General features: G+C 43.5%; 1 protein-coding gene across 1 annotated transcript in view; it reads left to right on the forward strand.

The window, feature by feature from the left end:
- The window catches only part of grk3 (G protein-coupled receptor kinase 3), a 117008-nt gene that overhangs the window by 22554 nt on the left and 67366 nt on the right, over positions 1-27088 (forward strand). Inside the window, exon 2 of the mRNA XM_080742733.1 lies at positions 9004-9080. Coding sequence (XP_080598859.1) covers positions 9004-9080 — 77 coding nt within the window. The remainder of the gene's footprint in view (positions 1-9003; positions 9081-27088) is intronic.

Below are 27088 nucleotides of genomic sequence, written 5' to 3' on the forward strand. Positions count from 1 at the left end.
TGCAGTATCCTCACGGCCCACCAGTGGGCCCCCGGACCGCAGATTGGGAAGCGGCGGCGCTGCGGTCTGTACATTGACGACCAAAGACCAGCAGCAATACAGAATATTGATCCCAACAGATGGTCTGGTTGACCCTTTGCATAGTTCAGATTGGAGAAACTATTTGTGTTAATTTGATTTGAATAAATTAGATGATGACACTTTGTGACCTCCTGAAAGTAGTTACATTATTTAAATTATTAAAGGGAAAGAAGACAGGATAAGACAGACTGCAGTTCTCACTCATTTGGATTCCATAGAAGCCATCCATGTCTTTATATATGGAAGCATGATGTCGCACTCCACGTCACGCTGTGACGTGTTGTGAGCTACTGAGCTTTTAGATCAGCTATTTTTCCGATTTTCGGGTTATTAGGTACTTTTAGATGAAAAAGAGTATTTGAAGTCATCACCGTTGTGTGACTAACATGTGAGACTACCATCTTTTTAGTGGTTTATGGCTTTTTGATTAAGAAAAAAAAGTGAGCGGTGTCTTTTTATTATGAGTTAATTTCATTAAGGGTCCTCCTGCGAAGCTTGGCCAATGTGGGACATAAAAATTAGCCTAGTCGGGGAATCGAACCCCGGTCTCCCGCGTGACAGGCGGGGATACTTACCACTATACTAACTAGACGTGAGACATGTGCTGACAGAAAGTACTTTTATACATGACAGAATTCGCGTTGAGAAAGCTCTTCCCAAGAAGATACGTCTTAAGACAACTGACGTCATAGACGACTGACATCACAGGCTGACCACTTGGAGCCAAAAAGAATCGCGGCTATTGACATACATCTAGACAAAGCCAGATGTAGGAGCGGTTAGTGCCGCTTGAAAAGTAAAATACTGTTCAGGTTGAGCGTTCGAATCCACCACGGAGCATCCGGCTTTGTTGAGGGTCCTTACCAACACACCGTGTTTGGGCGAAGGAAGGTGAGGCATACTTCCTATGGGCTGGGGAGGTGGGGAGCCTGTCGCCAGGGAGTGTTGGACGATAGGACTAGGACCAAGGCTCTATTGCGTTTGCGTCCTCCCAGTGGGGGATCCTCACTGTAGTGGTGGGCAATCCCGTTCGTTTCCGTGAACGAATCACTACTTTGGCGGTAATTATCCGTTCAAACAATTTGTTCACGTTCACCGTTCATAGAGCAATCGTCCCATGAAAAAAACCCAAATACATATTGGACAAAACCTTTTAAAATTTAGATAGATAGATAGTTACCTACTCCTCCCGCGGGGGAAATTCGGGTATCGCAGGGTATTTTCAGCTTAACCCAGCTGAACCCTATGAGGCAGCCCACAAGGAGCGCGAGGGGGGGAGCAGTGATAGCTGGAGCGGGGAATCGTACCTGCGACCTCTGGGGTCTCCGGAGTCCTAGGTATGGACACTAACCACTCAGCCATCACTGCTCAAATTTGGGGGTCCTGCCTTGGCACTAAAAAGTATGAGAACCACTCTGGCTTGGAGCTTGTTGGTTGTGTGTGTGTGTGTGTGTGTGTGTGTGTGTGTGTGTGTGTGGGGAGGTTTAGCGGGGCGGCGCTACATTCTCTCTGGGCCCAGACAGGGAGGTGAGACTTTGACAGCACCACTGCAACACAGCTGAGCTCACATGGCTGCATGGGGGAAGGTGGGGGGACGGGCCCTTGGTTTGGTGGACCCCTGTGTCTTAGGTCTGTGTCACCATGATTACATAATCGCCTTTAATTCACACTGTGCGTTTTCAAAAAATAAATGGCCGATCTACAAGCTTTTGGAGCCACTATTTCCACTATTGAACCCATTAAGTAGCTAAAAATGTCTTCTAAATCCTAATGGTTTCTTTATCTGTGGACCCCTAGAATTATATGTATTTGACCGCGGACCCCCATCTCAAAATATTTGGTTCCATAGGGACACCCTGGGAAGCAAAGATTCGAGTTAAAAATGTTCGCTTTAAAAGAATAAATATATTCAAAGATTTTAATAAATGGGCCCACATGCAATACCCTCGCGGCCCACCTGCAGGCCCCGGCCCCACAGGTTGAGAACCGCTGAAGACCCCCCCCCCCCCCCCCCACACCCCCACTCTCTAATTACAATTAGGGCTGAAAGCTCCGCCTACTCTAATCACATTTACATGTAGTGCTGAAAGCCCCACCCTTCTCTCTAATTGCATGCGCTGTAAGGCTGAAGCTCTCTCCCTGGAGGGCTGTCCACCAAACAGCCTTCCAGGCTGTTCATTAGAGCAAGGAACACACCGGGGAACGGCAATTCATCGGAAACATATCCAAACCCATATCGAGAGCCAATAAACGTATAGCCGAATAATCAAGAAGCTTTTCATCGCGCTTTCCTTTATATATCGATGAATCGACGCAATTGATCGGCTATTTCCACTATCAATAGCCGCTTTCCAATCCGAGGGATTCACACTTTGAAGTGCGCATTTGAAGGGCTATGACGTCACTGGGCCGCGCCAAATAGCGTATCTACAAGCTCACAATGCGTTGCGTTGCGACGCATTGTGAGCTTGTAGATCTGTGACCAGTGACGTCATAGCCCTTGAAATGCGCACTTCAAAGTGTGAATCCCTCGGATTGGAAAGCGGCTATTGTTCTTTTTTTAAGTATAAAGTTGTCAAATATGTCAGTCATTTCTTTGTATATTTAGGTTATGTGTCATATCTGCCATGTGGAACTTCAAAGCCTACAAGCCAAACAGAAATCTCATTGTAATGACAAATGCACAATTACATCGTTAATTATCTGAGTAACAATTAATCGTCAGCGTAAAATTATTGCGGCGCTTTATCATAATCCAAGGTGAAGGGTTATCACCTCAACTTTTAGGTGAAGAGCTATCACCTAAAAATGTGATAACAAGTGGAGGCCATCATAGTCATGGTGAAGTCCTATCACCATGACTATGATGCCTCTGTGCCTCCGACCAATCAATGAACGGGGTGATGGGGAGATGTCTGAAAGTAAAAATCAAACCTCGGTTCGAAGTGAAGCGGTGAACTATTATTCTATGTGTTCTAGAGCTATGAACTCTGTGATCCATACATTCTTTATATTCTGAATGAATGAATGATTTTATCTGGAGGGCCGAATTGTCATGTGAAGCTTGACCAATCCTCAAAGTATGGTCTCATTGGACATTTTTAATCATCCAATCATCAGACCGGGACGGACGTTACACACATATTCTGGATTTACGGGACAGATAAAACCTGTTAATTCTGGACTTGAATGACCATATATGGACATGAACGGGACACACACGGGACACACATGCTGGGACTGATAAAACCTGTTCATTCTGGACTGGAATGACCATATATGGACATGAACGGGACACACAAAGCCACTCCTTGGAAGCGGCTTTCACCGCTTCAAAAACAGAGGAGAGCTGTTGGGTTTTGCGGTGATAGCCCTTCACCGCGGCTAATGACATAATGTTGTAGTTTTCTCTCTTTAAAAGACTACACAGCGGTGATGGCTTATCACTCCCAACTGTACTATGATAGGGTTCAGGTCCGCCATTTATCCCCCGTGAAGAGCTCTAGTTTAGACTACATGAAAACAACACGCCTCCATTCTGGATATATGTCCACAAATGGGATTTGGGCTGGATTTAGGCTTGCCAATCTGAACAGGGCTCCACATAATCCACATTGTGACTGTTGTTGGTTTTATGTGCTCTTTAAATGTAATCTGTGTGCGATCAAAATCTTTAACAAGCCCATTAGGATAAGAGAAAGAAGGTGACATCAGTGTCTCTTTGACAGCTGATATTTGGATACATGTAGTCTGTGGATTATTGACTGAGTGCCGGAACATGATATCTGTGTGCAGGACACAGACACAGTGGAAATGACAGCCAAACACTGTTGAGCAACAACTTAAGAAACAAGACTGCAAACTGTGCAAAAATGAAAGTGAAAGTTGAATAAGTTGGATAGTTAAATGGTAAAGCAGACTGTATGCAGGCCTCTGTTTGAAAGGCTGACTATAAACACATGCTGTATATAAAACATATGGGAAGAGGTACTTCGTTGACCTACTGGCAGCGCCGACACCATACAGTATTTAACATGCATGCACGCGGCCACACAACGCACGCACGCACGCACGCACGCACGCACGCACGCACGCACACACACACACACACACACACACCCAGGCTGGAGACCAGTGGTTCTCAACCTTTTCAGGCCGTGACCCCCAAAATAATCATATTTTAACTAGTGAGTGACCCCCCAACCCTACGAGCACTAAGAGGCATTACATTTTGTATAACACGGTTCTATTGTGAAAATAGCAGATCTACATGCGAGGCGTCCTATTGTGAAAATAGCAGATCTACATGCGAGGCGTTGTGAGCATGTAGATCTGCTATTTTCACAATTTCTGCCTTTAATATTTGACAATTTGGCCAATGTTTAATTTGTCATTTTAGAGGTATTAAAAAGTCCTTAAATTGTCACTTTAGAAATGTGCAGATACCCTTTATACACTTAAACCTTATGTTGGTTTGTTTACTGTTGAGTGAGAAAATCTGGGGACCCCCCAAAATAATTTGGGGACCCACAGGTTGAGAACCACAGTTTTAGACGGCTCGCCTCCTACAGAACTACACCGTAATAATAATAAATTGTTTAACGTGAATTAGTTATCGGAATTATCACTGTGATAAATTACAGGACATGGGATCCATGCACAGTAGGGATGGGCATTTGGACCTTTTTTGTAGTAGAAAGAAAGAGAGAATTGGCACCAAAAGCATGTATTCTAACATACATTAGGTCTATATCTCATTCTGCGAGGGTTTCTTCTCTTGATATGTCCTATCCCTAGTACACAGTCCTGCGTAGTCATCGAGATAAACGATGACCGCATTTTAAGCAGTGTCTGCACGAAGCCTTTCCCGGAATCCTATCACTCTGGAAACGACTCTACCACTGAGTAATTGGTTCTCCAATCAAATCAGTCGTATTAATTGTCGTGATTTGTTACCGGAAGAAATCCGAAACCTGTCTCATCAATTCTCTGAAACGTATCTGAATCCAGTGACTTCTGGGAAATCAAACGAACCCCGTCGGTATGTTTTGGGTGAAACGGTCGCCAGGTATGTCGAGAATAGTTCATCAATGGAGCTTACATTATGCCAGATTACTGGCATGGTCCTTTGTAAAGTTATGAGCCAGACAGATACAATTTTAATTGGACAGCTTTGCATGGACACAATTAATAGAAATATAGGATATATATTATGCTGTATATGAAGGTTTTAGAGCAACAACAAAAAATATATAATCTTTTACCCCTGAGCTAATGGAGCCTGATTGATTGCTCTGCGGAGTAGGGATGGGATGATATGAACATTATTTGACATTATTGTGACAAAAGAAATTGCGATTTACGATATTATCACGATAATCAAATTCCATTATCCTGGGGCGGAACATTTGCCAAAACAGCAGATCTACTATTTCCACTAGCAATGTTCTTTTTATAAAATTGTCAAATATGTCAGTCATTTCATTGCCAAACAGAAATGTAATTGTCAACGACAAATACACAATTAAACCGTTAATCGCAATTATTTGAGTGACAATTAATCGCCATGTAAAAATGTCATAATGGTGGCAGCCCTATGCATGTCAGCTGCCTGTGACTCAGAGGGGTTCAGAAGACTGACTCCCGAATGAGGAAGTGTTCAGGCTACTTCCTGCATTCTCGTTCCTGCGGCTTATAGGGTTCATGTGCTGCTGTTGTTGTGTGTCACTCATCCTCCCCACTGTGCGACTCTGTACTGGTTCTCAGAAACATGCTGTTAGTGGGGTGACCAGACGTCCTGGTTTGGCCTGGGATTGCCCGGGGCTTTTCAAGCTGGGTTAGTCCCAAGTCCTGACACACATAACTGAAACACTTCACCTCTTATCCACCTCTTTCCGCGGGAATTTACTGGAGAATTCTTTGCACCACACTTCTGGTTAACAGCAGACGTACAAGCTCACGTCGCGTAGCAGATGCAACCGTTGTGAGCTTGAAGATCACACTCGGCTGCGGCGCCGGAAACTCTGTGCAACATCTGCGCAATGCACGATGGGATGTTGGAAAGTTGTGGATAGTTGGCGTGGCACGAAGTGACGTGCCGTGAGCTTGTACTAGATACTTTTGCAGTTTTAATGGGTTAAAATAATACTATTATTTGTGCTTACATCGCTGTTTATCATGTTCTTTTGAACTGGTGCGCGGTCACTAGGTGATGCGTTCTCCTCTGACTCATCATATAGTTTGTATCAGTTTTACAAACACTGGATATGATGTTATTATCCTGAGTGCCATGGATTCTGCAGCCCCCAGAACCACGGTAGAGCAGCTTAAAGGGCTCCATACTTCGACCGAAACCAAAGATTTCGGTCAAAAGGTCCTTTTCGACCATAAAATTATGTCCCTCAGGACTTCTGAAAAGCATTAGATCGAATCCTTGCCCCCACCGGTGTGCTTACAGTTTACAGTTTACAGTTTAGGCATTTAGCAGACGCTTTTAATCCAAAGCGACTTACAATAAGCAAATAACATCACAATAATGAACAAGATAATATGTCAGAACATCATCAACAATATAACAAATGCAAATGGTTATCTATCTAGAAAAAACACAGTAAAATCAAAGTTCTAAAAACCTAAAGACAAAAAACTAATGCTAACTAGCTTCATGTATGGTCACTGATTTTTCTGTAGTGCTTAGGTTCGTTGACAAACGCCAGGTCGTGGGCCTAGGGGTCCCGGACCCCCTGTTGAAGACCCATGTTCTAGACCTCGCTCCCCTTGATGTCGTCTTGGACTTGGGCATCATTTCGGAATTCGGAGTCAGCTGTGGTCTCTCCTCCTGATCCAGAGCCACTGGCCTGCTCTTTCAGCAGCACTGGACAGGGCTTTGATGGCTTGTCCTTGGGCCTGGCCTGCGTGGATATGAGTCTGATCCCAGGCTACACCTGCCCACCAAGCCTCTGCAGCCCACCTCTACGGGGCCAACTGTGGCCTTCCAGACTTGTTATTCAGCATCCGCTGCCAGCTCGCCATACTGAAACTTCTTGCACTCATAGGCCATTCAATGTACATATGATTTCGTTTTTAGGTTTTTTTATTTTACATTTTAGTAGGGGTGCAACAGTTCAGTTAGCCCACGGTTTGGTTTGAACCTTGTTTTTTGGCTTACGGCTTCGGTTCGGTTTGGGTACAGGGAGCAGTTAGAGGGTTGGGTGTCTCCCGTTTAGACCACAATCTGAGTTAAAATATGAGTATTTTGTTGAATGACTTTGAATGATCTCCTGCTACTACGAGTGGAGAGCACAACAACAATAAGTGGATCGGCTGTTTTTTGGCCGAGCAACACCAACTGGATTCACTCGCGGGTCACGGGGCACTCCGCAAGAGATGTTTGCTTTTTTCCAAAACCAGAAAAGCATCAGTCCATAAAGACATATTGAACTGTGCAGGCAAACCCCTCATGTTTAGACTAATGATTCATTCTTCCTTGGTTTACCTACCAGTAGATTACTGAGGCACTGCACTATATTTGCGTTTGATTTATTACCTTGTGTTTACCTTGCTTACTGTCACTCTGGATTCAGAGTGTCTGTTAAATGTCTAAATTGTACATGGTTAAATTGTACCCTATGCTGATGAAACACCTGGCCAAAAAATATTGTCTGCAAACATCTATGGACAATGCATATTACTTGCCTTTCCTCTGCACGACAAGAGACATGCTGCTGCTATTAGTGCATGCTTCTGGTGTGTACACACACACACATGGTTGAGTGCAGGTAACACTGGACATATGCTCCTCTGTGTGTGTGTGTGTGTGTGTGTTTGTATGTGCTGTGCTGTGCTTAGGGCACTGGTGTAGTGCTAATGGGCCCATAGAGGGGGGTGCTAATTGATTCTCTCTCCCCAGCCTTGTTGTCATTAACACGTTCTCCCAAGGTAGCCTGCGCCTCACTGTGGTACTGTCCTCCTCCCCTGTGTCCCCCCACTGCTCCTCACTGTGGTACTGTCCTCCTCCCCTGTGTCTCCCCCCACTGTGTCTCCCCCTCTCTCCCTCGTCTCGCGTCCCTTCCTTCCTTCCTTCCCTCCCTCCCTCGCTGCCACTCCACTCTGTCAGGGGAACAGGTGGCCGGGAGAGTCCCAAACTCTGGGGCACGGATCACACATGGAACACGGAGGCAGGGAGGACAGGACCTTTAATATACCTTAGTCATTGTTGCGACCGTAGGTCGCATTTACTATGAAAACCTGCAGCTCACGTGGGAGTCACGTCAGTCACGCCTAATGTCACGCTCCATGTATGACCAAGACAGAATTAATTTGCAAGAGTGACCTGCGCCACGGCAACCACACTTTCAAATGAATTCTGTCCGTGTCTGTTTTATGCCTGATGTCATCAATATTAAGCCCATGTCTGGGAATACCCATATACGGACATATTGTTTCAGTCTCATGATAACCAGTGTGGTTGTTGCGACGCAAGTCACACCCGCAAATGAATTACGTCCCTGTCCCTTTTATGCCCATATATGGAGATCCCTGATGTCATCAGTATTAAGCCCATACCTGGGAATGCCCATATATGGTCACATATTGTATCAGTTTCTGTTGTTTCAGCGCGCTTCTCGCCCTTAGGGCGTCTCAGCTGGTGTTCATAATATAATGTAGTCCCCGGTCCTTTGGGATACTTTATATCACCATACATTTGTTATGCACACACGTGAACGCTTTCCTCTGCTTTTATCAATCCTCTATCAGGACAGTGGCTGCTATGAATCCAGCACCCAGGCGACAATCAGAGTTAGAATATGATTATTTTGGGGGTTGCGGCCTGAAAAGGTCAGAACCACCGCAGTATTTGACCGAATCAGATATGCATATTAATGTTTTATTTTTATTTCCCTACCCTTCTTGTGTCAACAGCATCCGCAGCGTGATGCAGAAATACCTGGAGGAGCGAGACGAGCTGACGTTTGACAAAATCTTCAACCAGAAGATTGGTGAGTTTGATTTCCCTCTCATCGAGACGTTTCATTAACCCTACAGAGAGGGTGGGGCCTGCTGGGAAGCCTGGGGGATGACATGCCAGGGTGACTGACAGACAGACAGACAGACAGACAGACAGACAGACAGACAGACTGACAGACAGGCTGACATTGAGCATGGTCAGGGTTTTAAATAAAAGGCTTATTTTCATCACTGTCAGAGTGGGCTTGGTTTGGGGCCCTCTGGCCTTCATCACTGCCTCTGGGGCGACGGATTCGTTTCCATCCTGAATAAGATGTTCAGTGCAGTACAGATGTACAGTTATAGTTAAAAAAAATGCTTTTTTCATGCAAATCTTAGGTTTTTGGGGAATGTTGGGGAATGTTTTGAAACTTGAACAAAAGAGGACAGATCCGAGCACTCAAAAAAGTATATATGCATATATGCCCTGATGAAGACCCAGAGAGGTCGAAACATGTTGGCTCTTATTATTATGAAATAAAGTACCCAGTTTTTACGCCCGCTCTCCTCCTTTTTTAAACTTTTTTGAGTGCTCGGATCTGTCCTCTTTTGTTCAAGTTCCATTTGTACACTGTCAAAGGTACCGACTTGTGTGGGTGAAATTTAGACCCCCATAAAGGAACCTAGAGAGCCACTGGATTAGGTGGTGATAATAAGAATGCCACTAATTCTCTTGCCACCGCAAGAGAATTTGTGGCATTATTATTATCTTGACCGCCATCTCTGTATGGTTTTCTGGTAGTTTTAATTTGTTACAGCATGGGCAGCATGCACAGACGCGTTTAGGCGGCAAGCCATTCTCGTACACGCTGAGGAAGGCTTGATGCCTAAACGTGTCCGCGTATGTTGCCTGTGCCTTAATTGAATACTAGTACCCGAAGGACTTGAGCTGTTATTTTCTTATTTTGAGTCTCCCGGCAAATTGCATTTATACAGGCGTTCCTGTGTTCTACTTTTGAACTCCGTACGACCCCTGCCAAGTGTCGCATGCTGTTTTCATGACCTTGAGGCAATTTCATCGGTCATCGGGAGGAGGGTCAATAAACGGTCAATCATGGCTACAGAAGCACGCCAGGGTTTTATTGTCTCCCCAGAGGCATTATGGGAAATGTATTTTTGGTGAGAATGCCACAAGATGTGGTAATAAGAACATTGAGGATGATGTCAGGTTTATAGGACTATGCAGGAATGTGCAGCCTAATATATTATGTTATGTTATTTGCATTACATTGCATACGTCGTCAGGGTTGTACGCTGTACCGCAGTATCCATTGGCCTTTCAATTACAACTTACAATGTAGGCATTAGGGCATTCACGAAATCTATTTTTTGTATTCGAATTATTCGACATCAAAGTATTCGAATAGTCGAATATTCGACAGGACTGGCCAAAATGTCAAATATTAAGTAAGCAAGAGGCAACATGCTCACAACGCCTCGCAACGGGAGGCGTGAGCATGTAGATCGGCTATTTTCACAATATTTATCTGTGGAACCGAGTCACATTAAATGTAATACCTACAATTCCAAGTACTTGTCAGGGTGGGGGTCCCCAGTTCAAATATGTTTATTTTGGGGGTCACGACCTAAAAAGGTTTGAGAACCATTCTTGAGAACTCATTCTTATGACTTCCTATCTAGCCAAGCTTTATAAACTATATATATTTTTAAAGAGAGAGAAAAAAAAGCGAATATTCGACTTCGGTTAACATCATCGAATATTGACTTTGATATTCGAATATTTGGTAAATGCCCTACTTACAATGTAGGGATTTAGTATACCATTGCATTTCCTGCCTGCTCTCTGACGTGTGATAAAACCGGTTCCGGAAACACTTCCTCAATAATGGATCTGGTTCTTCCGGTTTCCGGATCCAGTTGACCAATTGCAAGGCCGCTCATCAGATGACTTGGTTTTCGTGGCACTCCTCTGTGATGCGTACGAGAGTCGGGCGTTGTCACATTGGAATACAGACCGAATAATACCCCATCTCGGCACCAGCCTCAGACAGTCGCTTGCCTCGCTAATCGTCAGACTCCCAACCCACACCACCTGAGATCGAATCCCGCTGTTGCCACTGTTTTTCCAACCGCAGAGCGCAACGGAGGTCAGGGTTCCCACGGTCATGAAATTCCTGGAAATATTTTGAAATTAGAAAAATATTTTTCCAGTACTACTGGAACGGTTTTGGAATTGATCAAGGGTCCTGCAAGGTCCTGGAAAAAAATAAATATGCATTGTCTTTCGTTATTGATTTTGTTAATACTGAAATGACAAATTAAACATTGGCCAAATTGTCAAATATTAGAGGCAAAAAAATGAGATGTGAAAATAGCAGATCTACATGCTCACAACGCCTCGCAAAACCGTGTTATACAAAATTCCTCAACTCTCTTCAAATATGATTATTTAGGGGGTCATGGGCTGAAAAGGTTGAGAACCACTGGCATACACTACCTGTCTTTGGGCATTGCGCACAGGAGTAAGCGACTCGTTATTGAGCTGAATTATTGTTATATAGTCCTGGAAATCGGGTTAAATATTCTGGAAAGGTTTTGCTCCGACTTGGCGTCATTTGAGTTGCGTTCCGATAGGGACAGATTTTTGGCCTGTCACAATTATTACATGATGATCATCTAATCGCAATTATTTGACATAATCGCAATTAGTTTGTCATAATCGTCATAATCATTTCCTTCTTGAAAAATGTTCGTACATTTTCAAAAATTGTGGAAATGGCAGATCTACATGCTCGCGACACGTTGTGAGCTTGTAGGTCAGCTATTTCCACCATCACTTTTTTAAGTATACATTTTTCAAATATTGTCAGTAATTTCTTTGTATATTTAGGTTATTTAGGTGTCCTATCCGCCATGTGCAAATTCAAAGCCTATAAGCCAAACAGAAATGTAAATGTCAACGACAAAAACACAATTAAATCGTTATTCGCAATTATTTCGGTGACAATGAATTGTCATGTAAAATGTCATAATAGTGACAGCCCTAAACAGAATGGTACATGGTGTCGTGGGCACTGCTTTTGCCCCGACTGCCACTCAAAGTGACTGCTGGTTTGGGCTGCTGGGTGTCTGGCAGACTGCCTTGAGGGGTGACGTCTCCCGCTGGCAGGTTACACTTCTTCTTCTGTCTGCTCAAGGGTGCTGATTGGACAAGCATTCCTCTAAGCGGGGTTAAATCCATTTAGGCCTAGAATTATTGAATGCTTTAACCAGTGAAAAATAGCAGATATACAAGCTCACAGCGCGGCACCGAGTGCCGCGCTGCGAGCTTGTAGATCTGCTATTTTTGAGAAAGTCGTAAAAATGTGTGCAAATCTTTGAATATATGTATTTTCAAAGCGAACGTTTGTAACTCAAATTTTGCTTCTGGGTGGTCCCTGGAACTAAATATGTTGAATGGGGGTCAGTGGGCAAATACATATCATTTTGGGGGTCCTTCACATGAAAAGGTTTGAGAACCACTGACATAGTAGTCTCTCAAGAACAGACCAACTGAGCTCCATTTAAGTGAAAAGGACCTTTTCTTTGACGATGGCTGGCCAGATTGCTGACATAGAAACATAGGTTTTTCAAAAAATCTTATATATCTGCTATTTTTCAATAGTTAAAGCATAAAATAATGATACACAATAATGTGTACCCGTTCTAAATGGGTTTTAAGGCTCTGACGCCTTTTGCACCAGAAGGTTTTGCGAACCACACACGTGGTTTGCATGATGAGCTACACCAGCGTTTCACAACCTGAAGCGCAGTTTGCACACTAATGACATTGTTTAAAACATCATCTTTTTTATAAACGACTACAAGCTCACAAGTTGTGACATTATATATAGCAGGGGTTTTCAAATGTTTTTTTGACTCGAGGCACCCCTGTAAATAACTTTTTCATCCACGGCACCCCTGAGTTACACTGTTCATTTTTAGAATCTTACATCATCACGGAGAAATATCCGTTTCCATCAGAACTGATTGAAAATGACGTTATACTTGACGTTCAACCACTTGAACCCCAGCATGCTTATTCTGGGGGGAAGGTTCACCAAAAATGTGACGCGTTGTGGATTTTTGGTGAAGAGAGTTGTCGTAGATGGAAAAAAGAACTCATCAAGTACAGTGCAAATCAGGTCTGTTTTACTAACCATAGTGAAGTGATGTTGATGAATTACAAATCTTATCAAATTATCTCGCGGCACCCCTGGACTGGCATCACGGCACCCCAGGGTGCCCCGTCACCCACTTTGAAAACTCCTGATATATAGGCTATTAGGCTGTACATCCTGTTTAGTCCTATAGACCTGACATCATCCTCTATGTACTTATTGGCTGCACGCCAGAAGCCCACAACGCGTTGTGCACCACTGTATGAAACAGCTGTAACAGGGCTTGTGCTGCTGACAGATGCTACTAGGTTGTTTACCTAGTATCAGCATTTGGTCTGATTTTATTGAGAGGATCTCCCCTTGAGATGCAGCATCTCATTTTAGAGGAGGTCCTAAACAAGTAACATTACATACAGTAAAAAAAAACACATGACTAATGCTGCATTCACACTGAGAGAAGCCAAGCTAATGGTTTGCTTGGTAATTCAATGTATTCTCTATGCAAACCAGCTTTAAAAAATTCCAAGCTTTTTTCCCAGCTTGGAAATTTTAAAAGCTGGTTTGCATAGAGAATACATTGAATTACCAAGCAAACCATTAGCTTGGCTTTTCTGTATGTGAATGAGGCATAAGACATTACTGTACATACAATGTAAACACACAACACGTACAGTACAGTTAGCTTGCTCACCATTTCCCACCCATACCCCAACCCCCAACTCATTTAACCCTTAAGTTCTGTTCAGATTCACTACACCTTCGTTCTGTTGACCCGGGGGATATTTGGTTTAAAAAAACCAACACTAATATAAATTTTAACTTAACAAATCATCATGATACATTGACTTTGACTCAATACCAAACAATTCATATGATATATATGGTAAATGTTTGCATTTCTGCTTTGCTATATCACATTATACACTGAAAGAGCTAGGCGTTTTTACTGATTTAGCTGAAATTCATGTAAAAAGAACTACTTTATTTAATACTGGGCAATATTGCTCATGTTTATAGGAAAAAATGAAAATCATTCGGAATGGGGCTTTCGGAAGGGAGGTGTTAGAAGTGGGGGTGACTGTGTGTCTGTGTTTTGGCATAATACTGTGTATTTCTGTGCATCTGTGCTTCCGGGTCAAAATGACCCGAACAGCACTAAAGGTTCAAAAAATATGAGGGGGGTGTAGCATGGGTGTAGTGCAAAAATATTTTTTTTACATGTTCATCTCAGAAGAATCTTTAAGGCCAGTGAGTTTCAGGTGGAAAACATTTTAACTTCTACCTTTTTTTTTTACAAATGAAAATGTAAAACGGGTCAAAATGACCCGAACAGCACTTAAAGGAGTAGTTCACCCCCAAAATGACTTTTTTTCTATTGATTAGTCATGCCATGGAGAGTAGAGTTCAATAATATTTTTTGGTTTTTGTCACATTCCTAAGACAAAAATTTGATTTGAGTAAATGTACCCCCATTGATTCCGGATGGTGACCCGTTTCGAAACGGGTCACCATCCGGAATCAATGGGGGTAAATTTATTGTTATCACATTTTTGTCTTAGGAATGCGACAAAAAACAAAAAAACGTATTGAACTCTAGTCTCCATGGCATGACTAATCAATAGAAAAAAAGTCATTTTGGGGGTGAACTACTCCTTTAAGGGTTAAGCAAAAAAAGAATGGAGAATACAATACCTTGGCTTGAGTCAAAACATTTAAATAGAGTAAGTACAAATACAATCAATATTAGAAGCATGAACAGGTTGTTTCACGATGAGTACAAAGAAGTCCTGAAGCGGCCAAAAGATGTAGCAGATCTGAGTGAAAGAGGGAGATTGTTCCAGTCAGATGGAGCGTTGTAGTGGAATTCCCTGCTTCCACATTCACTAGTTATTTTTTGGTTGGACAGTGAAATAGGGATGTTGTGAGTTCCTAAGTGGACATGGTGAATGTGATATGTATGGTTCCAGGGATTGTTTCAAATAAGATGGACAGTTGAAGTGGACATCAAAGTGTCCTCTCTTATTCACCTCGTTATTCTTTTTAATTTGTATGTTTTCGTTGCATGTGTCTGGGGGTATAAAAGATAAAAGCAGTCGTTCCTGGCTCACTGTTCATTTGTGGAGTGTAATGCATGCCTATGAGCATATTTATTGACTAGAGCTCATGCTCTGCTCATGTAACAATATAATATTGAACGATTTCAGTCTTGTAAGCAACGCTGGACAAGAACATCTGATTTAGGCCTAGAATTATTGAATACTTTAGCTATAGAAAAATAGCAGATATACAAGCTCGCAGCGCGGCACCGAGTGCTGCGCTGCAAGCTTGTAGATCTGCTCTTTTTGAAAAAGTCATGAAAATGTGTGCAATAAAGCGAACGTTTGTAACTCAAATTTTGCTTCTGGGTGATCCCTGGAACTAGATATTTTGAGATGCGGGTCCGTGGCCAAATAAATATCAGTTTGGGGGTCCTTCACATGAAAAGGTTTGAGAACCACTGACACAGTAGTCTCTCAAGAACAGACCAACTGAGCTTCAGTTATGTGAAAAGGACCTTTTCTTTGACGATGGCTGGCCAGATTGCTGACATAGAAACATAGGTTTTTCAAAAAACCTTTGAAGGATTAAAAAGACACTTATAAAATCGGGTCAAAAAATAGCAGATCTAGAAGCTCGCAGAGCTTGTATATCTGCTATTTTTCAATAGTTAAAGCATAAAATAATGATGCACAATAATGTGTACCCGTTCTAAATGGGTTTTAAAGGGGCGTCTGTGGCTCAGGAGATAGAGCAGGTCGTCCAATGATCCGTGGGTTGGTGGTTTGAATCCAGGCTCCTCCTGTCCACATGGCAAAGTGTCCTTATGGGCAAGAAGACACTGACTGAACCCCACATGGCCTCCAGTGAGTCGGCCGGTGTTGGCTTGCCACCTTTTGGTGTGTGAATGTGGGAAGTGAGGACGCTGGCAGTTGACAGTTCGCCGCTTCACCTCCCAATGTGTGAATGAATGGACCATTGTAAAGCGCTTTGCAACTTGCTTAGAAAAGCGCTATCAAAATGCAATCCATTATTAAATGCCTACATGGTAATTTTAATTGTGCTTGGGCGCCTGGAGTGAGTGAGTGAGTGTTCCCATTCTCTGCAGACTGACAGACAGACAGACTGACACCAGGGGACCACAGCAGCCCTACAGGCTTCTATCAGCGTTACTTACTGTTCTAGCCTTCTAGGTCTCATCCTCCCTTAGAGAGATGATCCACTGCAGTAATTCTCACTCTCCCTCCTGTATTCAATATTCAATAAGTTGTATTTGTCGTTACTGGCCTAGACAGGACAGGACCACAATGGAAACAAGCCCCTAGGGCCTTTTTTGTTCTATTATCATTTTAACAGTCATTGTAAATAGAGATGTTAGCGATCAATCGGCAATGGATCGGATCGGGCCGATCAAAGCGTGATCTGCGATAATCTGTGGTTTAGATCAAAAGATAAATTCACCGATCCGATCCGATCGGTGCATCCGATCAACCAGCCGTTCAGTATGCCCACTTGAGGCCATTTTGGGGTATTGATTTCCACAGTGCTGAAGGAATAATTAGTTACTGCTATGATAATAAATACATAGTAATGCTGGTAAATAACTATAAGGCAAATATATAAATGAATTCATGAGTGAATGAATTAATTAAAGTTAAAACATTAACATTTAGAAAATTTAAATAATATATAAATAATAACTTGATCGGATCGGTGATTGATCGGTATCGGGTGATCAAACTTTTGTGATCGGTGCTCGGTGATCGGTTCCAAAAAACCTGATCGGACCATCCCTAATTGTAAATCTTACCTCTGTACTATTTGCAGACTGTTAGTAAAGTGTTCAAAGGCCAGTCCACACCAATGCAACCCCTTGCAACATTCAACTACTTGCAACCATTATCTCCAACGGCAGTTGCAAGCGGTTGCATTGGTGTTAACTCTGGCCTTAGAACTTTTTGTTGCAAGGAGTTATATTGGTTGGTGCAACCTGACCTTTAGACATCCACAGTAACCTGTCATAATCAGCAGCGTTTCCTTATGCAGTCGATTTCTGATCGACTTCTGACACCTGTAAGACGCTCTATAAGGGGCGAGAAGCGACCTCGCCCTTTGGGTGCGGGGACTGCCCCATAGGTCGTACTCCCGTTGTGTCTAACACCGTCGGCAGGTTAGCTACTCACCAGCGTCGGCAGGTTAGCTACTCACCTGCGTCGGCAGGTTAGCTACTCACCAGTGTCGGCAGGTTAGCTACTCACCATCGTCGGCAGGTTAGCTACTCACCATCGTCGGCAGGTTAGCTCACCAACGTCGGCAGGTTAGCTACTCACCATCGTCAGCAGGTTAGCTACTCACCATCGTCGGCAGGTTAGCTCACCAACGTCGGCAGGTTAGCTACTCACCATCGTCAGCAGGTTAGCTATTCACCATCGTCGGCAGGTTAGCTACTCACCAGCGTCGGCAGGGTAGCTAATCACCCGCGTCACGGTTACTGAGGTTAAGGTTAGGGTTAGGTTTAGGCATAGTTTTACTGAGGTTAGGGTTAAGGTTAGGTTTTTGTGGTCGGACCAAAGGGTGTTCGACCTAAGGACATGTTACCTTGGGTGCACGACTCCACGTATATGGGCACGTGCACGCATTAGCCTTGGTGACAGCAGACTTTTGGGCGAGCGCTGGCACTTTGGCATGGGATCAACTTTGACCAAAAGAAATGCACAGACCTGGGTGGTTGTTCAAGTTGGACAAAATGTGGCCATATCTTCCCAACTCATGGGACTGACACAATATGTCCATATATGGGCATTAATATTGATGACATCAGGGATCTCCATATATGGGCATAAAAGGGACAAGGACGGAATTCATTTGCAAGTGTGACTCGCGTTGCAGCCATATTTACCCAAATATGGATATGACTGACGTCTGACATCATAGATGTCTGACGTCATAGACCACATGCGACATATCGTCATTGTGATGTCAGAACAAGTCAGCGGTGTGACAGATGGACGGACATGAGCTGGTGAGGTCAGACTTAGTGTGATGCGTAGGTTATCTCCATATATGGAGATTCAACTTCAATGAGTAACCATGGCAAATCACACCGTACACAAATGACCCTTATATAAGACCGGCATTATCTACCGACAGCTGCTATAAGCCAACCCTGGCGATAAGGTCTGAGTCGAAGAAATGCTTCTTTCCTGGCAAGAATTGCCCCTTTATACTGTAGGGCTTGTTTGTGTATTGTATGACATCACGCCACATCATCGGCTGAGGACTGTGTGATGTCATCATATCTCCATATATGGAGACATAAGTTGCTCATGCCCAAATATGGGCTGGTGAGGTCAGACTTAGTGTGATGCGTAGGTTATCTCCATATATGGAGATTCAACTTCATCGTACACAAATGACCCTTATATAAGACCGGCATTATCTACCGACAGCTGCTATAAGCCAACCCTGGCGATAAGGTCTGAGTCGAAGAAATGCTTCTTTCCTGGCAAGAATTGCCCCTTTATACTGTAGGGCTCGTTTGTGTATTGTATGACATCACGCCACATCATTGGCTGAGGACTGTGTGATGTCATCATATCTCCATATATGGAGACATAAGTTGCTCATGCCCAAATATGGGCTGGTGAGGTCAGACTTAGTGTGATGCGTAGGTTATCTCCATATATGGAGATTCAACTTCAATGAGTAACCATGGCAAACTGTCAACTGCCCGTATGTCTTGATAATTGGTAAAACAAACTTTTGGCCTATTTGTGGAGATAAGCGACCAACGGTCGCTTATCTCCCGATTAGGGAGTCTTACTGGTGTATGCAATGCTGTATGTATGATTACATTTGTGTTCATAACAAATTATAATGATGGCCATAAATTATATTGATTTCTTTCTCTGTTAAGAGGGATCCGTTAAAGAACCAAAGTGGTTAAAATCCTAAAGGATCCCGTGGACCCTGTACTCCATTTGACTGTAATGATTCTCCCCTCCCTGTGGGATTCTCCTGAAGCAACATGCTGACTTTACATTTTTAATTAGTCTTACTCTTAATGCACCAACCTTGCTCTGAAGTGAAATGCTTCTTCTCCTTTCTACCTTTATTTCCCCCAGCTCCCATGCTCCTTTTCCTCACTATATTTCCTCAGTTAAAAACTATAAGTTTTTCTCACTGTAACGAATGTGTCATTTCTTATACTGTAGCACTCCAACCTGCCTAGGAAAAACACCATTAAATACCAAACAGAGCAATGTGTGCTCATTATAGCAGCTCCCAGTGTCTAATTAGGTATTCTCCTAGAACTGTACATCTTAAAGTGGGGGGCCGGAGGACCCCCGGTGGTCCTTGAGGGGGGGGTCCTGCAGGGGTCCCCAGCAAGAAAAGAAGAAAAGAAAAGAACCTGCTGTGCTCCAGTGGATTCAATACAGTTATTATTTATAAAACCCACACTTTCTTTCGAAAGTAGCACATCTTGCGTTGTGAGCTTGCATATCTGCTATTTTCTATACTCAGCGCGTGGCAATCTTGTGCGACAACGTAGGTTATTCATTTGCAGAAAGGTAGCAACTTGTGGCGACAGGTAGGGCTGTCACAATTATTACATAATCGTCTAATCGCAATTATTTGACATGAAAAATAATCGCGATTATGTCAAATAATCACGATTATTTTTCATAATCGTCATAATCGTTTCCATGTTGAAAAATGTTCATATATTTTTTTGAAGTAAAAAAAATTGTGGAAATAGCAGATCTACAATCTCACAACGCGTCGCATCGCAACGCGTTGTGAGCTTGTAGATCGGCTATTTCCACTATCAATGTTCTTTTTTAAGTACAAAGTTGTCAATATATCAGTAATTTCTTTGTATATTTAGGTTATGTGTCATATCTACCATGTGCAACTTCAAAGCCTAAAAGCCAAACAGAAATGTGATTGTCAACGACAAAAAACACAATTAAATCGTTAATCGCAATTATTTGAGTGACAATGAATCGAGTGACAAGTAAAATGTCCTAATCGTGACAGCCCTAGCGACAGGGTTTTGTGCCCGACGGCAATTAATCTAATCTGTTCTTTTGGCGGCTGCCATTGTCAGAGTGTCGTCTGCCTTGCTGACAGGAAATTGAGCACTTGACACTTTGGACCCGGCCTCCTTATGTTGGGGCATGTCATTAATAGGCGCACATTTTTAAACATGTACAAAAATAGCTGTGCTTGAGAGGCACTTTGGCCGACAACCCCCCCCCCCCTTCCCCAATTCAGTTTGTTTGTTCGTTATGCTAATTAATTCCTCCCCACGCACATTTCTGTGTGTTGGTCACCGCTGCTACTGACTCACCTGCGAGTGAGGAGCCCCCACCAGGAGGACGTCAGAGCCTTCGTCCTACTCCTCCTGCCCAACACTCCATGCTGACAGGTGTCTCCAACCCCCAGCCCGTAGGAGTGTGTGCAGTGACAAATGTCACCCTGCCTGTGAATACGGTTCCAACCGATTGTGTTCGTATTTAGATGCTGGACAAAGCCTGATGCACCGCAGTGGATTCCAACCCCCCAGCCTCCGGTGGTGGGTAGGCACTTTACCGCTGATCCACCGGAGCTCTTGAGCCACCACCGTTGTACAAACACAGACAGTGTTGCGTGAGGCTCTAGGGGCGACGGGACCCATTTTGTGGGTCACGGAAAATACCTGAAGCGCTGCGAAGCGCCACATTGCGAGATTGTAGATCTTCTGTTTTCAATAGTTTGAGTCCCGGGCAAACGCCTGATCTCTTCTGGGGTAACATGTCATTAGGTCGAACACCCTTTGGTCCGACCACCTAACCCTAACCTCAGTAAAACTGCCTAAACCTAACCCTAACACTAAACTCAGTAACCGTGACGCGGATGATTATCTAACCTGCCGACGCTGGTGAGTGATTATCTAACCTGCCGACGCTGTTCGACCCAACGGGAGTTCGACCTATGGGGCAGTCCCCCTCTTCTGGGTCTCCACCTGAACGGTTTGGGAACCGCTGCTCTAGCTTAACGCGTAACGTGTCCAGTGTGAAAACGGCCATGCAACGCTAGCGTGTATTTGCATGACAAATGCAGGGTTTTACATCATGTGTAAAAACACTGCACAGGCCAGCACTGTTTACCTTGTTGTGACACACTTCCCGCCGCATGCAGTGTAGTGGCTTCCAGCCATGCTGCGTTGTGTTCTCAGCACAGCAGTTCACATGGGTTAACAACACAGCTGCTCATTTGACTTATTAGCACCATTGTTTTCGCCATAGGCTGACAGACACACAGAGAGAGAGAGAGAGAGAGAGAGAGACGGACAGAGAGAGAGAGAGAGAGATTTCTTTGATGAAAATAGCTGATCTACAATCTGGGGCTTGGCCAAATTCAGGCCAAGGTTTCGTGTTTTCAGTTAATGCAGTTTCGCCTCTGTTGAAATTAAATGTATTACTTTATTATTCAAAGATGACATTATTTTATGCTTCATTTGCAAATTACTACTACTACTACTACTACTACAACAGCTGCATTTATCCTAACATTATCATAATGACAAGCTGACTTTAGCGTGGGGTCATTTTCTGGACCGCACAGTGAATGCAGGCAAAAAGGATGCAAGCGAGAGAAAGAGAGAAGACTTCATAGAGAGAGAAGGGACGTCATGGAGAGAGTGGGGACGTCAGCAGAGAGAGAGAGAGAGAGAGAGAGAGAGAGAGAGAGAGAGAGAGGGGACATCATACAGAGAGGGGGGACATCAGGGGACGTCATAGAGAGATTGAGGACACCACAGAGAGAGAGAGAGAGAGGGGACACTGCAGAGCAAGGGTGGGCAACTTTGATGATGGAGAGGGCCACTATATTTCCACATTCACTCCAGACGGCCACAATGCATATCAGTCAAAAATAGCCGATCTACAAGCTCAAAAGCTTATAGAACTGCTATTTTTGCATTTTTTTTATTGGAATCCGGAATTATTTTTAGCTATTCTTTTTTTTTAATTTGGAATCCTGAAAAGTAAAATTTGTATTTCATTTCAAGTGCATTTATATGTTCTTATGTTAACTTTATGAACTTAAGTACAAATACATTGCCCAAAAAAGACTAGCGCTGCTAAGTCATTAAGCTACTAATATAGACTGAAGTAATTAAAGTGGGTCTTGTTTGCATGTTTGGAATTGTAACAGCTGAAATCAATAATATATCAGTGTTCCGATATTAACCTGTGGGCCGCATTAAGTGAAGGTGGCCGGCAGTATCCCATGTATGCCATAGATAGAGAGAGAGAGGGTGGGGGGGGGGACATCATAGAGAGACAGAAGACATCAGAGAGAGAGAGAGAGAGGGAGAGAGAGAATCAGATGACTTGCATACAGAGCCTGTGTCTTCTTTGTGGTACAGACAGACTCCACACCGAAACGCTTACAGCTCCCACTTGACATTTCTTTCAGAGAATCTCTTAATTGTACCAACATTGGTCTTGTGGAGTAGTTCTTTGCGAGAGAGAGAGAGAGAGAGAGAGAGAGAGAGAGAGATAGAGAGAGAGAGAGAGAGAGAGAGAGAGAGAGAGAGAGAGAGAGAGAGAGAGAGAGAGAGAGAGAGAGAGAGAGAGAGAGAGAGAGAGAGAGAGAGAGAGAGAGAGAGAGAGAGAGAGAGAGAGAGAGATACTTAGCGTAGATATCAAGGCATTGTCCAGCATGACAGGGGAACATGTGTGCTCTTGCACGGTTCAATGGTGTCTCATCGTGAAGCTTACGTAAGCACATTGTTTACATACAGTACATTAGTCAACTAGCAGGGGTGTCGCACCAAATTCTGGGCCTTGGGTACAAGGATTCACTGTGGGCCCCCCATGAATGTTCTGCATTATTTTGTGCTTTAACTATTGAAAAATAGCAGATATACAAGCTCACAGCGCGGCACTCGGAGCTGCGCTGTGAGCTTGTATATCCTCTAAGGTTTTTTGAAAAACCTATGTTTTCATGTCAGTGGTGCTCAAAACTTTTCATGTGAAGGACCCCCAAAATTATATGTATTTGGCCACGGACCTCCATCTCAAAATATTTTGTTTCAGGGACCCCCAGAATCAAAATTGAGTTACAGAAGTTCTATTTAATAAAAACGACATGTATTCAAAGATTTGCACACATTTTCACAACTTTTCAAAAATACCAGATATACAAGCTCGCACTCGGCACTCGGTGCCGCTCTGTGCGCTTGTATATCTGCTATTTTCAATAGCTAAAGTATAAAATGATTAAGGCCCCTCCACCTTGGGCCCCCCTTGTGACGCCCCTGTCAACTATAATAGACCAGGCGACCACACCATCACATGTTACCCTGACTGTAGGAGCAGTGTCCAGTCTGTCCACTTCAGTGTTGCACCCACCCGGCTCCCCACTTGATAAACTGCTCTAGACCGTATGTCCGGTGGACACCACGTCAAAGCACTATGGTCCAGGCACGTGCACACACATAGACATCAAAGGGGGCTTGAGCCCCTGCCCTTTTATCCGTCTGTAAAAAGTGCCCTCTCCAGACCATGAATGCAGTTTTTACTATGGTGAAAGAAATGCAAATGCCCTCTCTTTCCGTGCCATACCTGAAGGCAGCATTCAAGAGAATTGCCTTGTCCAAACTCTCCTGAACTTGAATGCAGCATCTTAGGTTGAAAGAATTGCCCTCTCTGTGTAGAAATCCATGCCATTATGCCACATCTCCAGTATTGACTTGATTATGCTTAGTTCAGTGTGAGATCAAGTACCAAAAATAGCCGACCTCCAAGCTCACAACGAGTCTCAGCGTGACAAGTAGTGCGCTCGGAGGTCTGCTATTTTCGATATTTCCACCAGAAGGCCCTTTTAGAAATTTCAGCCCCTGCCTCTCTAACATTCCCTGCTATGGTCTGCTTTTTACTTGCGCTAGCAGAACGCGCAAGAACTGTGTTGGGTGCCACCACCAACAAGTGCGACCTGATATATATAACATGGCGCAAGTTGGCACCTCGACAGAGTGCCAACCTGCCCACCCACATACATACAGACAGCACTCATCACCCTACTTGCGTGCTCTGCTGGCTCACTTGTCATTTTCTTCAGAAAGTGACTGAGTGCACGAGATGCAAGTTGGCACCTCAATAGAATGCAGTCTAGTTACAGTTTGTCAGAGAGAGAGTGAGAGAGACAGATGGTTAACTATGGAGGAATATTAAGACTACATATACCTACATATACCTCCAAAAATATGTTACTGCTTAACACCTTGACGTCCGAAATAGAATGGTGGTTGGTAGATTAGCCGTGAAATTTCTATTATTGTATTGTGATCTGAGACATAATATTATGTTTATAAACATGACCCCGCAGCCCCTCCATCTTGAACAGCGCCGCTGTTTTTTCTTTTTTTTTTTTTTCCCAGGCCAGTAACTCACCATGATTTTCTCGATTTCCGTTGGGATAGAATGGGGGTTTTGGCCGATCGTCGATGTCCCCGTGCGTTTCGCGTGCGCGATCCTTTCACGTAAATGTCCCCGCAAATAGTCCATGTGTGACTGAAGAACAGAACTGAAAAGTTTCGCTAGCATAGCCCCAAGCATGGCTGCTGTAGGAGCTCGAGTGTGCAGACAGCAAACGGATGGCTGGGAGTAGCCTTGGAGAAGGAGAGGCGCTGACGTCACCTCTGCTTCATGCACGGTCTGCATGAGCTATCAGTGCACGAGTGGTGACTAGGGAAGGTTAGACGATCGCCGATTTTCGGATCAAAAGCTTTTATTCCGGTTTTAAAGACAAAGTCCGGGAATGTACGACGTGGCTGAGAGTCCCTGGGGGGATGTGCGATATAGTACGGTTTTAACATTAAGGGGCTCCCCGTGGCTTAGATTAGAAGGTGTTAATGTCACACAATGTGAAAATAAAAAGAATGATTAAGACTATACGTTACGGCCCTTTTTATGAGAAGCGACCACCAAACTCTACTTTAGCCAATCAAAGGTTAATCAGTTCATCTTTGACCACATTTTCCTTGATTTTGTCCTGAAGCTATCCTGTTTTGAGTTGTTTTCTCTCTCTGTATGTATCAGCATGGAGGCTGGTTTCTCTCTCTCAGGGATGGGACGATCAGCGATATTATCGTTTATCCTGATAAAAAAAAAAAACCTTCAAGATAATCGTATCGTGGAGATTTAATCTATTGTGAAATTGTCCTCCATCATGCATTGAGATCAATTCACCTTTTATATGCAACCTTTTATTTTACAAGCTCACAACGAGTTGTGAGCTTGTAGATCTGCTATTTTTTGGCAAATGTAAGGATGTTTGTTGGGGATATTTTGATTATTGTGATAATATCGTAAATCACGATTTCTTTGGTCACAATAACCGTGATATGATCATCTTCGTATCGTCCCATCCCTCCTCTCTGTGTGTATCAGCATGGAGTCTGGCCTCTCTCTCTCTCTCTCTCTCTCTCTCTCTCTCTCTCTCTCTCTCTCAATACGCTCCAGCGTTCCAAGGTTTGTGAGGCATAATATTCTTCAGTGCTTTGCAGCCTTCATTTAGCCTACGGTTGCCTAGTAACTGAAGACATAGCCGGTGACAAAGGGGTACCGACCGGGTCAGCTGACCTATAAGTTGTGAACCAGGCAGTGCTGGACGGATGCTTCACCTTGCCTCCAAGCCCGCGAGCTTGTAGATCTGCTATTTTTGAGAAATCATGAAAAGCGAACATTTTTAACTCAAATATTTGCTTCTGGGGCGTCCCTGATACTTCATATTTTGAGATGGGGGTCGGCAGACAAATACATATAATTCTAGGGGTCCTTGACATGAAAGAGATTGAGAACCACTGACATAGAGAGGGCTTTTTCAAAAACCTTAGGAGGATTTAGAAGACATTTATAGAAGCAGGTCAAATATTCAAAGACTTTTTAACGTTTTTTCCTTTTCAAAAATAGCACACCCGCTCATTCCGCTGCAAGCTTGTAGATCTGCTATTTTTCAACAGTTAAAGCATAAAAGAATGGTTAAAGTAATAATGCTTAATAAAATAATTCATGTCCAGGACCCCTAGAAGTATATGTATTTGGCTGCCGACTCCCATCTCGAAATATTATGTATCAGGGACCCCCCAGAAGCAAATATCTGAGTTACAAATATAATATAATATAATATATTCAAAGATATTTCAGAACATTGATGATTTAAAAAAAAAAAGAATAGCAGATCTACACGCTTGCAGCGCTTGAGCTTGTATATCTGCCATTGTTCAATATCCAAAGTCTAAAATAATGGTTAAAGTGGTTAAAAATGTTCCAAGGTGATTTTGGTCATGCGTTGCACATCCTTGTTGCTGGGGTTGTAAGAGACTGTGCTGATGAAGATCAATATTTCCTAATTAGAACACAAAAATCACACCTGTGTGAACTGAGCGGTGGTCGTGGAGGCTGCGCAACAGCAAAACAAATATATATATATTGTGTGTGTGGGTGGGTGGGTGTCTGGCCTGGCCTGGCCTGAACAACAGCGCCCCTCCCTTAACATGTGTGGTCACAAAAGGTACTACATACAGGCTACATACACCATACAGACAGACACGCATACAGACAGACAGACAGACAGACAGACAGACAGACCCACACACACGGCCACGTATAGGAGCATTGTGACCACCGCTCAAAAATACATATAAAAGGACAATTTAGTCTATGTAAACTTTGAGCAAAAACAACCCTTTATTAGCATCCCTATTCTGACCACATGGACCCTAGCATCCCTATTCTGACCACATGAACCCTAGCATCCTTATTCTGACCACATGAACCCTAGCATCCTTA

Source organism: Nannobrachium achirus (assembly GCF_963921795.1).
Source record: "Nannobrachium achirus genome assembly, chromosome: 15".
In the NCBI taxonomy this organism is placed as follows: domain Eukaryota; kingdom Metazoa; phylum Chordata; class Actinopteri; order Myctophiformes; family Myctophidae; genus Nannobrachium; species Nannobrachium achirus.